Source organism: Heliangelus exortis, chromosome 27 (assembly GCF_036169615.1).
Source record: "Heliangelus exortis chromosome 27, bHelExo1.hap1, whole genome shotgun sequence".
NCBI lineage: Eukaryota > Metazoa > Chordata > Aves > Apodiformes > Trochilidae > Heliangelus > Heliangelus exortis.
The window spans coordinates 436048-452143 of NC_092448.1; the positions used below are offsets into that span (position 1 = coordinate 436048).

Consider the following 16096-nt stretch of genomic DNA (forward strand, 5'->3'; position numbering starts at 1 on the left):
TATATCTTTTCACTGTCCCCATTTCTGTGCTGAATATTCTCAGCTCCCACATCCTAATCTCCAGTTTCCAGTCTCAACACATCCAGCAGCATCAGTGACTTTTCCCTGCAACTGCTGCCCATGGCTTTTGGCCATGGCCCCTACACTGGGTGGTCAAAGTAAGAGGAAGTTGGAAGAACAGCCATGGGTGATCCCAAAGGATGTTCCCTACATTGCCACTCCTCACGTTCTGCAGTGAAAATCATTCCTGGGTCACCACACCAACCCCCTGCCGCCCCAGCATAGCTCCAGTGCTTGCTGTGGAGCACCCTTCCTCCAGACTTCATGAGGCTGCTGAGCCCTCAGGCATCTGGGGAAAGGAAACAGCAAGGCAAGGCCTGATGGTCACTGGCAGCAGAGCATCCAGAAATGCCTTCTGCAGCACCAAGGGATCATGCCCAAAAAAGGAGGCACTGCAAGGTGGGGTTCCATCCTCCCATTCCTCTGTGAATGGACAGGGGTCTCTTTTTCCCTCATCCCATTCCACCTCAGAGCAACACCTACCTCCTTTGAAACTGAGGAATGTCCACAAAAGGAAGCACCACATGGAAAACAGGTTTAATGTAGCAGAACTTTAATGAGACGAAAGAGGGGAACAAAGTGAATCTGAGTGTAGGTCAGCAGTGAGAATCAGGGGAAGCCAAGACTCTGTGGTTGTGGAACACAGAGAAATTCCTACATTAAATCTGTCTTCCTGACCCATAGTGAGAGGAAACAAATGGTTCCCAACACACTGGCTGTGGCACCACCATGCTGCAAAGGGGAACCAAAGCAAATAAATGAAAGAAAGTCAAAGCCATTCACTGCTACTGAAAAGAAGTCCAAAAGATCGATTTTCTTCCCAGCATCATGTTTTCTTGTCCTCGGGGTCTTTCACAGCTTCTTTATCAGTTAAGGAACCTTCTGCCATAGTAGTGGTTGGAAATGCCAGAGAGGTCACAGCAGCCGGAGCTGATGGGCACTCCATCACAGCTGAGGATGCTGCCAACAGCAGCAGAGGTGGAGGAGCCCACCCCGGTGTTCTGTGGGAAGGAGCTGAGGATGGGTCCGGGCAGGGTCACAATCACAGGAGAAGGCTCAATGGCAACAGTGGAGCTCTGGCACTGCCTGACACAGGGCTCACTGCAGCTGTTGGCCAGAGGGGTTGGGCCACAGGGTCGGCATGGCAGGCATGGGTTGTAGCAGGACGTGTCCTGGGGCTGGAGGTGCACCTGGGAGAGAGTAGAAGTGTAAAAGGAGGAAGCAGAGCACAAGGTCAAATAAGAGGCAGCCTGATTAACCTGTCACAAAGGGGAGCTGGAGTTTTGGCAAGATGTCACAAAGTTTTTATTGCCCAGTACGGAGCAGCCTGGTCCAGAGAGGCTCTCTACAAATTTCAGCCATGTCCCAGACTCTCTAAGTAGAGCTTTTCCCCACTTTTCTCTGTCAGGAAAGATACAAGCCCCAGCACCAGGCAAAGGAAATCTAAGCTAAGCTATACATTGAAGAGAAATCTCACTCTGGAAGAGGAGGAGAAGGGCTTCTGACTCACCTGATTCTGAAGGAGGAGGTGGCAGCAGAAGGGAATGAGAGAGTGGAGACTTGGGCAGCCTTTTATATTCGCTCTTCATAGCTGCAGGACCAGAGACACCCTTAGCATAGGTAACAATTTCCTGACAAGCTCATCTTGGATGCAAACCATTACAGCTAATGATGTGGGCTGTGCTTGGGTTTCCAATACTGCTGCCTTTTCATTTCCAGGTATGAGCCATGCCCATTTCCCAATGAAAGCTTCTTCAGAACACCAGGATTAAAGGTTTCACCAATATTTCTAGGGCATGAATTCAGCCATGCAGACGGAAGACTCTGCTCAGGGTCTGGATGGGAACAGAGCAGGTAAGTGAAGTCAGCATGGGTCACTCAGATGGGGCTCTTTGAAGTGTCATTATCAGGCAGAAGCTCAACAAACCTCAGCCAGAAGCCATGGGCTGCAATGCATGAGGGCACCCCATGGTCTTCCCTTTCCGTCTCTCCTCAAGCTCACCTCTATGTCCTCTTGCTCTTTGACCCTTGCTGTTGCATCCCAGGGTGTATGTGTTGTGTTGCTCAGTTTTGACTACATCGAGCCTAACACTGTTTCCAGGAGAGCCCTCTCAGACTGACTCTCAGCAAAGCTCATGGTTCTTGGTGTCCCTGATCATGAGAGAATAAGCTGAGACCTTGGACATTGCAGGTGCTGAATGAAAGGATCAGGATCTGTGATATTGCTTTGCTCTCAGTAGAAGGAGAGAATTTTTGTCTTTCAGAGGGAAAGCCAAAGACCCGATGGCTGCCTTGGACTTGACCTGACAAGGACTTTTATACCTTGCAATGGAATCTCAGTCTTAGTGCCCAGCAACTGCCTCTTATGGGCTGGGATGCTGGATTCAAGATTGCATCCTGAAAGCCTTCTGCTGTCCCACCAGGGTGTCCAGAAAATACTCTCCGAGGTGAGTGAAAGTTCCTGAGCCCATCTCTCCTCCTGAATGTTTGACTGCCTTGGCTTAGCTTCAGTTTCAAGACAGTGAAGCCAAGGCTTACCTCCTTTCCTTCTCTGACCTCAGTGCAATCACTTTTCAGGGAGCTCTGATTCCTTCCCTGTGGAGCTTCTTCTGATCTGAGGCTCTAGTGTAGGTGACAGACAAAATCATTTATTTCTGAAGAGTTAACAGTCACTGTGGGCAAGTAACATGAAGGGGATGTGTGTGCCTAGTGATTAGAAGGACCTTAACAGCCTCTCTCATACTTCCTTTTTGACAAATTGGAGATTAGTTCATTCAGTGAGAGAAGTAGTTACAGTCTCCATTCTGGAGCAGAGTGATGCAATGGAATCTGTTCCAAGCAAGGGCTGATGTAGATGACCTCTGAAAGCCCCTCCTGATCTGCACTCTGATTCGATGAGTCCTCTAGACCCCTGACCTCGCTGAAGCCTGCATGCTCACTGGCTGGTGTATGCAGCCTGGGAGCTGGGAGGGGGCGGGAGTAGGTACTGCAGTGTGAACCAGGAGCAGGGACTGGCAGGGGGCACCGAGGCACGGGCTGCAGAGCGTCAGGATGAGGCAGTGCTGGGGTGAAGATCTGGCAGGGCTGATCATGGCGCTCTTGGGTGCGTGGTGCAGTGCTGGACGGGGGCTATGTGGGTGCAGCACCAGACCAGGGCCTCAACACACGCCCTCCTGCTCCTTCTCCTTTTTTATTTCCCCTCTATCCTCCCTTCTGCAGTCATGACTTCTGTCCTCAATGAGGTCACTCGCTCCCAGCTTACCTTTCTCACTCAGTTGCTCCATTTCTGTACCCATCACTCCATCCACCCATCCATTCCTCCCAGCCAACCTCTTTCCCTCATTCCCATCTCCTTCACTCTGAATGTCCTTCCATAAATCCCTCATACTTTCTCATCTCCAACCAACCACTCTCAGAAAAATTATCTATCCCTACTTTGTTCTAAGAACACAACCCCATTGTCTCTGAGCCATCTTCTTCTCTCATCACCTGCTGCATATTTCCTGCTGAAGCAAAGTGATTCTTCTTCTCTCCTTGGCAGTGGCTGTGGGCAGAGCCGAGGTGCAGCAGGAGCCACAAGCAGAGACCACCGAGGGCACCGCCATCAGCATCCACTGCTCACACCCCAACCTCCAGTCTTTTGAATACATCCACTGGTACCGTCAGTTCCCGGGCCACGGACCGGCATTCATCGCACTCGGTCACAAAGGCTCCAAAGAGCTGTCGGCCCCGCCGGGGCGGCTGTCGGTGGCGGCAGACCGCCGTTCCAGCGCTCTGTGGCTCTCCGGGCCATCTGGAGTGCTTCTTCTAGAATGCATCTCCCCCTCTATCTCCCCCCGGAGATAGAGCAACATCCTGAATCAACTCCAGCAAAGGCAGTCAAGAGGTTTAGGACACTGTCAAACATTGCATATGAGGATAAGCTGAGGGAACTGGGCTGACAGTCTTGGAGAAGAGATGGCTTTCTAAACTAAAATCAGAGGAGGCAGAAAAGATGTCCATGTTCTTGGGCTTCAGAAGCAGGGAGGTAAGCCTGGTTTCTGCAATGGCAGAGGCCCCTGTTTCATGTTTTGAAGGGGTCCAATCTAATTTCATGGTTACTAATATGAGGATCAAGAGAGAAGATGTTTTGGAACCTGGGGGATCTGGGGGCCAGAACAGAGAGGGGTCAGGATCCCCTCCCATTTCCTGCCATTCTCTATAAAAGCCAGGGGGACAAGAAGTCTTCCTTCCTTTCTGATCCCTTCTTTCTCGCTGCTTTGCTGTGCTTGCAGGTCTTAGAGAGAGGCTCCTGTTTTGTCATTAATTCACAACTTATTCAGCAGAATAAAAAAAAAAATCTATCAAATTCTGGGAAGATCTGTGGACCCTTTTACCCAAGTTGTCCGTGCTGGAAGGGATCTTTGGACATTCATCTCTGTGATCATCAAGATGGTTTTTTTAATAGCATTTGTATGTTTGTTTCTGATAACACTTGTTACTGTCCCTTCCCTATTCCAGTAACTTGTTCTAGTGCTAGCTTCCAACCCTTAAGCCTCTCTTCCTTATTCCTTTTTTATATTGCCATGGAAGGGTGGAGAGCAGTTCTATTCTCTGGTTTTGATTTGCCCTACGCACTAAACTGAGGTGCCCTGTCTTGAACTGGCAAAGGATCCTTCTCCAGGCATTCTTTGGACGGGCTTCCCGCTGTCCAGACAGCATGCTTGTCTCAGTGGCAGTGTCCTGGAACTCAGGGCTATACCACCAGCCAGGGGTTCTCCATGTGGGTACCTAGAGGAATTGGTGGAGACAGTCTGTAAAGCAGATGGAAACATCATGCTGCAGGTTGTGGTTCAGCTGGGTCTGTGCCTTCTCAGCCTGTGTGCCAAAGAGGAAAATTGTTGGGACATGTTTAGGTGTGACTTTTTCAGTCAAATCCAAGCCCAGGGACTTGGGACACAGGAGCTGGTACTCATCAACCTCACCTGTTTGACTTGCTCCCTTGCTTCCCTCAGCATCCACCAGTGGCTGCTGTTGGAAAATACAGCTCTTGGCAGGAGACATGATGGCTCCTGTGATTGATTCCCTGGCCAAATTAGCCCAAGGAGAGAAAATCCCTCTTGCCTGGTACCTAGGAACTGGATGAAACTCGAGCCTGCAATACGAGACTGTTCAGACACATGAATGAGCCTTTTGCAAGCTTACAGAAAGTGACGTGGAGAATGAGCCCAGGTAGAAAACTGATGAAGTGACAGATATGGATGCAGGAGAAAGGAGGGAAAAATCACATCAGAGGATGTTCAGAAGGAACGTGTGCTTCCATTCCCACCAGACGCCACCGTCCATGTAGGAAACGACAGAAGAGGATTTTTCTCCATACGCCTGAGCCAAGAGCAACCAACTCCTCTGGGTACAGAGACCTTTCAGCCTCTTGATCTTGCCTGGGCAGTACTGCAGACAGGGGTGACAGGCAAGACTGCTGGGAAAGCAAGGGGTGCAGGCTGGCTGGCTGGCTGAATGTGAGGTGGCAGTGTGCCCTTGTGGCAAAGCAGACCTACTGCACTCCACAATACCGCTATATGCTCTGAGGATGTGTGAAAGATGCAGTGAGGATCTTCTCAAAGTGCACAGGGGTAGGGACAAAGGCAACAAACACAATCTGGAACCTTGGAAATTCTGTTTAGATATTTGAAACTCTTTTTTTTTTTTTTTTTTTTTTTTTTTTTTTTTTTTTTTTTTGACTGTGAAAACACTCAAGTACTGGAATGCACTGTACATAGATGTTGTGCAAACTCTGGTCCAGATTTTACTGGGCACTGCTCTGACCAGCTTCATCTAATGAGATCTGCTTTGAGTAGGGACTTGGAATGGGTTATCTGGAGAGGTCATGTCCAACCTAAATTGTACTAAGGAAAGAATAGAAAAACTTTGCAGGTTGTCCATTAAGAGCTAGAAGTTAGGAGAGGAAAACTCCAGATCCAACTGGTGTTGAGGAAAATGAGAACGGAAGGGTCATGATCAAGTGGAAAGTGCGTTGTTTGTGTTTTGCCTCAGATGAGCTTTTCTCAAGCTGATTTATGAGATGGGATGTGCAGTGTGGCAGGAAAATTCATTTGTTGGTTCCTGAGTTTACTTCTTTTGGCTAGAGGGAGAAAGTTCACAGTGCCTGAATGGATGAAGAGGGGCAGCTGCTTTCTGCAGCACTGACCGTAGTGTTTGCGAGAGACTTGGTGTGTGCTGACAGGAGCTTGGGGATAGGAACCCCCAAGACATCACAACAACACATCATAGAATGTGTTAGGTTGGTAGGGACCTTTAAAGGTCATCTTGTCCAACCCCACCACGGTGATCAGGGACATCTTTAACTAGATTAGTTTGCTCAGAGCCCTATTAAGATTGACCTTGCAAGTATGCTGTTTAAGACTTATATAAATATATATAAATACATACATATGAAATCCATAGATAATAATAGATAAAAATTCATATTTATATCTTCAGTAGAGAGCATTAAACCATGAAAAAATCATTAACTTTTAACCTTTTAAAACTTAAGACTGTAGGATCCCTTTAAATGTAAGACAGAAGATGGCAATCATCCTCTTACCACCTTGCCTTCAGAAATTATTATAATTACTGTCTAAGATCTAATACAAGGCCTTTAATAACTAAGTTTTTAACACTCAAACAATTAGCATTTGTGTAAGAGTTATCTGCATATTCTGTTATTATTCTGTAGTTAAGGTGCCTTATTATTTTGTTACCCTCATATCCACATGTTCGGAAAACCCAATTTGTGCCTTTTAGATGAATCTTTAAGATCTTACATAATTTACAATATATCTTGGGCTTGTCCATTTACATCTCATCTGCTATTTTGACCTGTATGGGACATGAGCTATTCAGGCATGCTAAGAGCAAACATTTCCTCCTCCCCATTTCCTTCTTTGTTCCTCTTGCAGAGTCATTTCCTGCAGCTACAGTCTCTCAGGGCTCTTGCTGGGGATGTGTGGGTTCCTGAGTCTCCCTCACACATGCAGCAGGATTGGTCTCAGCATGCACCTTGGGTACCTCATCCTCGCGGCCCTCCTGAGGAAACCACTGGGTAAGCATTGGCTTTGCCTGTCAGCACGATTCCTCCTACACCCAGGAGACCCTCGCCCCTCCACAATTCTCTGTAGGGACTGCTCTTGGATGATGGGCAAATGGTGGGAACCATCAGATCACAAGAGTGGTTTCACACCTGCTTTCTCAAGAAGCTGTTGCTGATGGTCAAGAAAAGACGAGACTGAAACAGCTCCTCTTCTGATCACCTCTTGCCAGCCATCCATATGTCTCAGACTCTGCTCATCTGTTTGGACTCAGTGTCCTCTATAACTTCCTCTTGTTTTCTATTTGATGACTTCTCCCTGCATGGACACTGATTCTTGTTTTCTTCCAGGCACCATGGGTCAGATCACGGTCACCCAGCAAGAAGGAGAAATCACAATACAGGAAGGAGGCACCTTTCAGACCACATGCATGTACCAGACTTCTACTTTTGACAGCTTGCTGTGGTACCAGCAGAGGAGAGGCCAAGCTCCCCAGCTGGTCTCGTTTCAGGCAGCAGCTGGCTCCAAGCCCAGAGGCCGTCTCACCACCTTGCTGAATACCACGGGGAAATACAGCCTCCTGCAGCTGGAGGAGGTCGAGGGCTCTGACAGCGCCTTGTACCTCTGTGCTGTGGGTGACACCCTGGTGCAGGGAGCTTCCTTGGCTGTGCAACAACCCGGGGGAGGGAGGGGCTGTGTCTGTGCAAGGCTGAGCTGTGCAAGGCTCAGCTCTCCCCTGGCAGCGCTGCTTCTCCTTTGGCCCAGGTGAACGACCTGGAACTTGGCCTTGTTTGACCTCATACAGTTGGCATCCTCCCAATGACCCAGCCTGTTCAGATCCCTTTGCAGAGCCTTCCTGCCCTACACGCAGATGAACGCAGCTGCCAAATTTTGTGTCTTCTGCAAGCTGCCTGAGGATGCCAGGGATCCCATCCTACAGATGGTTTCTAAAAATATGAGACAGAACTGTCCCCAGCGCAGACCCCTTGGAACATCACTTGTGACCAGCTGCACACTGGATTGAACTCCCTTCACCACAACATTTTGGCCACAGACCACGTTGCCCCAACCACCCATTGCTCTGTGAACCAAGACTTGGGCAGCCTTTTATATTCGCTCTTCATAGCTGCAGGACCAGAGGCACCCTTAGCATAGGTAACAATTTCCTGACAAGCTCATCTTGGATGCAAACCATTACAGCTAATGATATGGGCTGTGCTTGGGTTTCCAATACTGCTGCCTTTTCATTTCCAGGTATGAGTCATGGCCATATCCAAATTAAGGCTTCTTACTAACAATGGGATGGAAGTTTCTGGAGCAGGATTTCAACCATGCAGACAGAAGACTCACCTCAAGTGCTGGAAAGGTCCAGACAGGGAAGTGACATCAGCTTTAGTTTCTCAGGTGGAGCTGTTTGAAGTGTTATTGTCAGATGGAATTTCCAGCATCCCTGAAGTGGACACCATGGGCTGCCATCCATGAGAACATGCCATGGCCTTCTTTCTCCCTCTCCTCTGCTCACCCCAATGGTCTCTTGCTCTTTTTCCCTTGCTGTTGCCTCCCCAGGTGTATGTGCTGTACTTCTCCATTTTGATCCCAGACTGCCTAACAGTGCCCTGTGTGCAGGAGAAGCCTCAGCGTAGACCATGGTTCATGGTATTCCTGTGTGTGTTCTTGTCACGTGAGTACCTGTAAGCAGCCAGGTTTGTGTGGATGCACATGGGAGCACAGATTTGTGGAGTATTCCATGCTGGTGTGAATGAGCCTGTGTGAGAGTGTCCGTGTGTGTCCCTGATCATGAGAAAGCATGCTGCTCATGGCAGGGACACTCTCCACTGCTCCCTCCATGAGCACCACAGAGCAGCAGGTTCCCAGGGCTGAAAGGATCCTGATTGCACCTGAGTGGTGGTGGCAGCATCCTGCTAGACATCTGTCCAGGGAAGAGGCACTGAAATGCAGCCCCTGCCTCCTGAGCCCTCCTTTTTCTGACCCTCCTAAGCTCAAACTCTTCTGCTGATGATGATTTCAGGCTGCAACAAGTGTGATTTCACTCCAGTTTGGATCCTTAGTTTAATTTCATGGAACACTCTTGGCAGGGGCTCAGCATGTCTGGCAGACGCCCCTCCCTGCCTCTCCAGGCCAGGACACAGCTGCTTACTCCAGCAACAGGGATCTCAAAAGGATGGGAACTGCTTTATGGGTGAGGAGAAAGGCTGAGGAATCCTGCTGACCATGTGCTGGCCATCCCAGAGTGGATCTGCTTCCAGTGCAGTGTTGGTGGTGTCAGGAGTGGGACACAGGCCTCTCTCATGTCCCTGTCAACACCAAATGAAACTGTGCACTTCATCAGCCTGGTGCTGAGCCAGGCAGGGGCTGAGACCTTGCAGGTAATGAATGAAAGGATTAAGGTCTGGCATGTTGCTTTGCTCTTAGTGGAAGGAGAGACCCTTTGTCTACAAAGGGAAACCCAAAGACCTGATGGCTGCTTTATAAGTGACCTGCAAGGACCTTCATGCCACACATTAGAGTCTCAGTCTTCGTGCCCAGCAACTGCCTCTTGGTGGGCTGGGATGCTGCATTCAAAATTGCATCACTCAAAGCCTTCTGCTGTCCCCGTAGGGTGTCCAGAACAGACTCTCCGAGGTGAGTAAAAGTTCCTGAGCCCATCTCTCCTCCTGAATGTTTGACTGCCTTGGCTTAGCTCCAGTTTCAAGACAGTGAAGCCAAGGTTTCCCTCCTTCCCTCCTTTGACAGTGCGATCACTTCCAGGAAGCCCTGATTACTTCACTGTGGAGCTGCTGAGGAGAGGGGAGGAGAGAGTGGGAGGGAGGATAGAGGAAGGCTGAAAAGGAAGGGGAGGAGAGAAGGAGGGAGGGGGGGTAGTGTGGGAGCTTCACAGTGTGATCCAGGAGCAGGGACTGGCAAGGGACTGGCAAGGGACCGGAACACCCAGTCTGCAGAGCGTCAGGATGAGGCTGTGCTGGGGTGACTGTCTGGCAGGGCTGATCATGGTGTTCTTGGGTGCGTGGATTATGTACATGGTGCTGTGGTGCCATAGGGTGACTACATGGGTTCAGCGCTGGACCTTGGACATCCCACAGCCACTCTTACTTCTTCCCCATGCTTATTCCTTTTCCGTCCTCGCTTCTGCAGTCATGACTTCTGTCCTCAATGAGGTCACTCGCTCCCAGCTTACCTTTCTCACTCAGTTGCTCCATTTCTGTACCCATCACTCCATCCACCCATCCATTCCTCCCAGCCAACCTCTTTCCCTCATTCCCATCTCCTTCACTCTGACTGTCCTTCCATAAATCCCTCATACTTTCTCATCTCCAACCAACCACTCTCAGAAAAATTATCTATCCCTACTTTGTTCTAAGAACACAACCCCATTGTCTCTGAGCCATCTTCTTCTCTCATCACCTGCTGCATATTTCCTGCTGAAGCAAAGTGATTCTTCTTTTCTCCTTGGCAGTGGCTGTGGGCAGAGCCGAGGTGCAGCAGGAGCCACGAGCAGAGACCACCGAGGGCACCGCCATCAGCATCCACTGCTCACACCCCAACCTCCAGTCTTTTGAATACATCTACTGGTACCGTCAGTTCCCGGGCCACGGACCGGCATTCATCGCACTCGGTCACAAAGGCTCCAAAGAGCTGTCGGCCCCGCCGGGGCGGCTGTCGGTGGCGGCAGACCGCCGTTCCAGCGCTCTGTGGCTCTCCGGGCCCCGGCGCGAGGACGCGGCGGTGTATTACTGTGCCGTGGGAGACACGGGGAGAGGAACCGGGGCTGCGGCCGCACAAGAACCGCGGCGGGCGGGGCCGGGAGTGTGGGGCGGGGGGACAGCTCCGGGCGGGACCGCCAGGGGGCGCTGCCGCTCCGCTCGGCCCGGAGTCCCGGGGGGTTCCCCCGCCCCATCCGCACCGGCACCGGCACCTGACACCGGCACCCGACACCGGCATTAGCACCATTCGCCCTCTCTTGGCACGCAGACAGAAATCCCCCATCACACTGGTAACGGCCTCCCCAGCGGGGCAGGAATGGGCCCGGGGCGCTGTCGGTGTTCGGCCGTGCCCGGGAAGGAGCAGTTGCAGCTCTGCACAGGGAGGCGTCCAGCAGAGAGCTTCCTGCCCACGGGCAGCCGGGAGGCCCTCGCTCCTCACCCAGGGACTGCAGATCTCTTTCACACCACCCTTAGAACAGAAAAAACAACCGTTGTAGTGCTAATTAAAGCCGTTGTACTGAAACCACAACCAAAAGTTGTTTCTTTCTGGTAACTTTCTTAATAGGCTCAGATACGTAATTACAGGTGGAATCCTCCAGCTCCACAGGCCTCTTCATGCTTCATCCTGTTGGTGCTGAAAAGGCATCCTGTAGAGCTGGCAGCTTTGCTTCAGCAGCCACATGAGAAGGAGAAGGGGATAATGATTGCCACAGAGACTTGCATGAATCTCCCAACAGTGGCTGGTGCTTGGGACACAGAGCTTGTTGCACAAAATTCCCCTTATCCTCACACTGAGATTGTTTGGTGTTGGAGCCAAGCCCAGGAAATAGGACATTAAGTATGATCTGGACACTTGCTGAGGGACACAGCTGAGTCCCCAGTTCAGACCTCAGGAGTGACCCACAAAGAGATCCGCTCAGTTGCCCTACAGGGCTGAAGATCTGATATGAGTGAGATATGGAAATATGCCTCTGGGTATGAGGTCCTGGGCCCAGACAGTCCCCATCCAAGCCTGTGTAGCTGCAGGAGCTGACATAGCTCTGGAACTTTTCGCAGGCTTCAGAGGCAGAGAGGAAAAGTTCAGGTCTCTCCCCTGCCTCAGCTGGAGACTTGTTGTGGCAGCTCCTGTTGTATTGTAACATGGCAGGTCTACAGTCCTTGGAGAGCAGAGGGCAGCCTACCATCCCTCTGCCATGGCCTCAAATAACCCTGAAGTCCCTGTGGGAGTCACATTGTGAATGGGGGCTGCTATGGTACTAACTTGCTTCCTGCAGTCCCTGCAAGCTAGGTGAGCAAAGGGCTCTGGGTGAGACGAGGCAGAGGAGCCCTCCTTCAGTCAGCAGACAGCAGAAGACATTACAGTCAGGTAGCCCTTTTCCTTACCTTGGTTCTGGGGTTCTGGGTCCCAGGGTGGGACAAGGTGGTTCTGGGAAGTTTGGGTAGGTACAGGGACACAGGGAGACTGCCTGTACAATAGAGAGCTGTGCTGCCATGTCCTTTCCCTGCCAGAGTGCAGGAGTGTGTCTGTCCCTCTGCAGCAGCTGCTCTTTACAGGAATGTTTCTCTTCAGGTGCCTGCTCTATGGCCAGAGGAGAAGGGAGAGAACATGTGACATGTGAGCTCAGGCATCTCACTGTGTGCCTGCTCCTCTTTCCATCCAGACAGTCCCAGGCATAGGTGGACAAGGGTGGGTGCAGAGGTTCCTTCTCAATCTCTGGCAGAGCTGGGTGCAGGGCTGTGTAGCTGGCTGGCTGGTTGGTGTCAGGGGAAGTTTGTGAGGGATGTCTGTCCCTCTGATGGACTGGAATCATGAGTCTGTTAACTCTCTAGAGAGTCTGCTTGTGGTAGAGGTTGGGGGACAGACCCAAAGAAGCCTGTCTGGAGCACCAGGGAGAGAGTTGTGCTCCACCCTCAGGGCTCCACCCTGTTGTTTGAGGACTCTTTGATCTGGCAGAAGAAGAGGTGAAGTTGCAAGCATCAGGTCTCTCATTCTGTGAGGTCCTTGGACCCCAAGGGAGAACATGACATGGTCCTGATTTTCCTGGCAGCCCTGGTGGGACTGGCAGACCTTGGTGAGTTGTGAATTGCAGGCTGGGGGAATGAGGCAAGAGTTTGTGCAGTTGGTGGTGGAAGGCAGGAGACATGAGTGCTGACTCCCCGAGGGACCTGGGAGTGTTTCTCTGGGGAGAGCAGAGGCTGCAGAAAAGTGCTGCAAATAATCTGGGAAACGTCAAGAGTAATGGGCATCAGAGGAGGAATAAGATCCCACCTTAAATTTGCAGACACTGAGGACTCCTGAATGTGATACTGCTGTGTGTGAACAGAGTAAGATGCTAGGGAACAGACTGACACAGTGTGTAGGGGCTTCTCTGCTAGATGTGTTAGAGACAATGCTTCCAGTCTCTGTAGGGATGGTCTCAAAACTTGGGGAATAGAGAAGGCTGAATGGGTGCAAGAAGAGCTGAAATGCCACATCAGGGCAGGGCAAGGGCAGAGGATGCTGTGTGCCCCGTGGAGGAACTGTTGTGGCAAGAAGATATGGTCAGAGGTGGGAGAGGAACAGCTCAGGAGTGCTGCTGCTGAAAAAGAGAGCAGTCTATAAGAGAGACAGATGTGGAGACAATCAGTGAATCAGAAGACCAATGGGCATGGCTGCAAAGCAAGATGATGCAGGGGTGAGAAGTGGGAAGATCCTGAAGACAGAAGGGTGCAGGGACACACAGCTCAGTCTTTCAGAGTCCAGGAAAAGAGAGATGGGAAGTGGGGACAGGGAGCAATCTGGTGAAGTGACAGGTGGAAGGGGACAGAGGCAAGCTAAGCTGAAAGCTGTTTCTGGCCTTACAGGTCATGCCCAAAAGGACTTTGTGGTCCAGTCTCCAGCAGAAATGACCATCCAGGTGGGACACAATGCAACTCTGCACTGCAATTTCTCCACCAGCTTTTCCAATCCCTGTATCTTCTGGTACCAGCAATTCCTCTACCAGTCCCCTCAAATGCTGCTGTGGGTGGATAAGTGGAAACCTCAGATGGATTCGGGGAGGTTCTCCTCTGTGCTCTCTGCAGAGGACTCCCAGGTGCTTCTGCATGTGCAGGATGTGGAGCTCCAGGACAGCGCTGCCTATTTCTGTGCACTGAGCCCACACTGGTGCCCACAGCTTGCAGCACTGCACAGAAAGGTGTTGGGTGCTCTGAGGAGCAGTTCCCTCCCTGCTTGCCTGTAGCTCAATGCTCAGCCTGCCCAACAGTGGCACCTGGGGCTGTGGTGATGCTGGGCCTCTACCTCCCCAGCCTGTGCTGCTGTGAAGCACACACCAGTGGGACTTTACAGCTTTCTCTATATCCAGGGTTTTGATGATAAAAAGAGGCCTAGAATCTTGACTTGAGGCAGGTTCTTTGGAGGCTACACCATAAGCAAGGTAAATCAATATTATAAATGCCCCACTGGTGCCCTGTGCCTGGCTGCAGGTCTCAGAGCCAGGTGCCTAGGACAGGTGGACATAGAACCAACTCCAGAACCACCACTGCTTCCAGAAGAGACAGGTAGTCATTCATTTTGGACTCAATCATCTCCCTTGTTGTGAACATCAGAGAGGCACCAGCATCATTAGCACAAAACCATCCCCACATTCCCTCCCTGACACACTGCATTAGTGTTGGACATGACAGTCATCTTTTGTGGTGAAAGGAAGACTTATCCATGCTTGCCATCAGGGTGAGCTCTCTGCCTGCTCTTGACTACCTTCCACAGGGATATGGGGTTTGACCTTGAGATGGAGCTGCCTGGAAGTCTAAGTAGGTGCAGACTTACTGCTCAGTGAAGATGGGGACATGGTGACAAATGATGATACAGAAAAGACTGAAGTACTCACTATCTATTTCCCCTCAGTTTTTATGGGTAAGGATTCTCCTCAGGTGTATCACATCCCTGAAACTCCCCAGAGACTCTCTGGGAGTGAAGCAAAACCCGCTGTAGCAGAATAAAGACTGAGTTCACACTATGTTCTGGACATACACAAATCCATGAGGTCTCTTGGGATGAATGCTAGGGTGTTCAAGAAGCTGACTGGACAGTCTCTACTCAGTCTCTGGAAAGCAGATGGAGCAAATACTCTCAGAACCCTTCTCTAAGTCATGACAGGAAGCAAGGGTGTTGGGAGCAACTGCTATTGGTTTACTGAGGGCAAATTCTGCCTCCCCAGCCTCATGGCTTTCTGTGAGGAAGTGACTGGCACTGTGGGAAAAGGGAGGGGCACTGTCTGGGGGCTCCCTTTATTTTAGCAAGAACTTTCTTACACACATGTATGTCAGCTGTTGGGGAATTGTTATTGTAGCTCTTGAGGCAAATTAAACACTTACTTTTACTGAGATGTGAAAAAAACCAAAAACCAAACCAAACCAAACCAACAAAAAACCCAACCAAACAAAAAACCCCAAAGAATCCAAACAAACAGCCCCCCCTTTCATTTGCATAAAAATGTACACATGTGTTCTCTAGGCAGATGTACACAGACAAAAGCACATCTCTACACACGCCTGTGCCCAAACAGGTCCATGTATTCACACCAGTCACACACATTCATGCTGTTGTGTATGAAAGCACATTTGTGCTCAAACACACACACACAGAGCTGTGGATACAATGGCCAAACACACACACAGATGAGCCAAGGCTGCCATGGCCTTTTCAGACAGTCAGCCTCTCCACATCTCACATATGTGTTGGAAGGATAACATGAAAAGTAGAGAACATCCCCATTGCTGCAGCCCCTCATTGATCAGTGGGTAAGGGTCAAGGCACCCTGCCAGTTGTTTCCTTCACGTCAACAAATGCCAACTCTTGAACCTGCTCAGAGCATCTGTTGAAGCCCTCTGTCAAAAGGTTCATCGGGGGAGTAAGAACAATGTAAACAACAGCCACTCTTGGGTCTTTTGACACTTTTAAATAGCCTCCCATGTAGCTGAAGACACATGGGCCATTGAAACACCACAGCAGTGAAATGGGAAGAATATGTTGAGACATCTATGAGGAGGTGTAAAGGATTTCAGACACACAAGTGAAAAACTCTCATCAACCTTATGGCCTTCAGTCGTTCTGAGGTACACTTCATGACACATAATGTGCTCTTGATGGAGGAGATAGGTGTGGGGATTTCCATCCTTCCACTCCTGCACTTTTTTCATGTCATATGGATGTTAATGCAGAAAACAGGATATGAGACTGTAGTAGTTACCAAGAGGCAGTTC

At 50.3% G+C, this 16096-nt stretch overlaps 2 long non-coding RNA genes and 1 gene segment (V, D, J or C); 1 reads left to right on the forward strand and 2 right to left on the reverse strand.

Moving 5' to 3' along the window:
- LOC139787951 (uncharacterized) overlaps positions 1–16096 on the reverse strand; it is a 540427-nt gene that overhangs the window by 293602 nt on the left and 230729 nt on the right. The gene's annotated exons all lie outside the window — the stretch shown is intronic.
- On the reverse strand, positions 1163–3606 carry LOC139787955 (uncharacterized). Its single transcript, XR_011722741.1, has 3 exons — positions 3550–3606; positions 1571–1895; positions 1163–1250 (listed from the first exon to the last, which is right to left on the reverse strand). It is a non-coding gene; the product is annotated as an uncharacterized lncRNA (long non-coding RNA).
- Positions 10073–11196, forward strand: LOC139787954 (T cell receptor alpha variable 4-like). The segment is given in 2 exon segments: positions 10073–10151; positions 10606–11196. Coding segments are annotated over 2 exon segments (540 nt in total).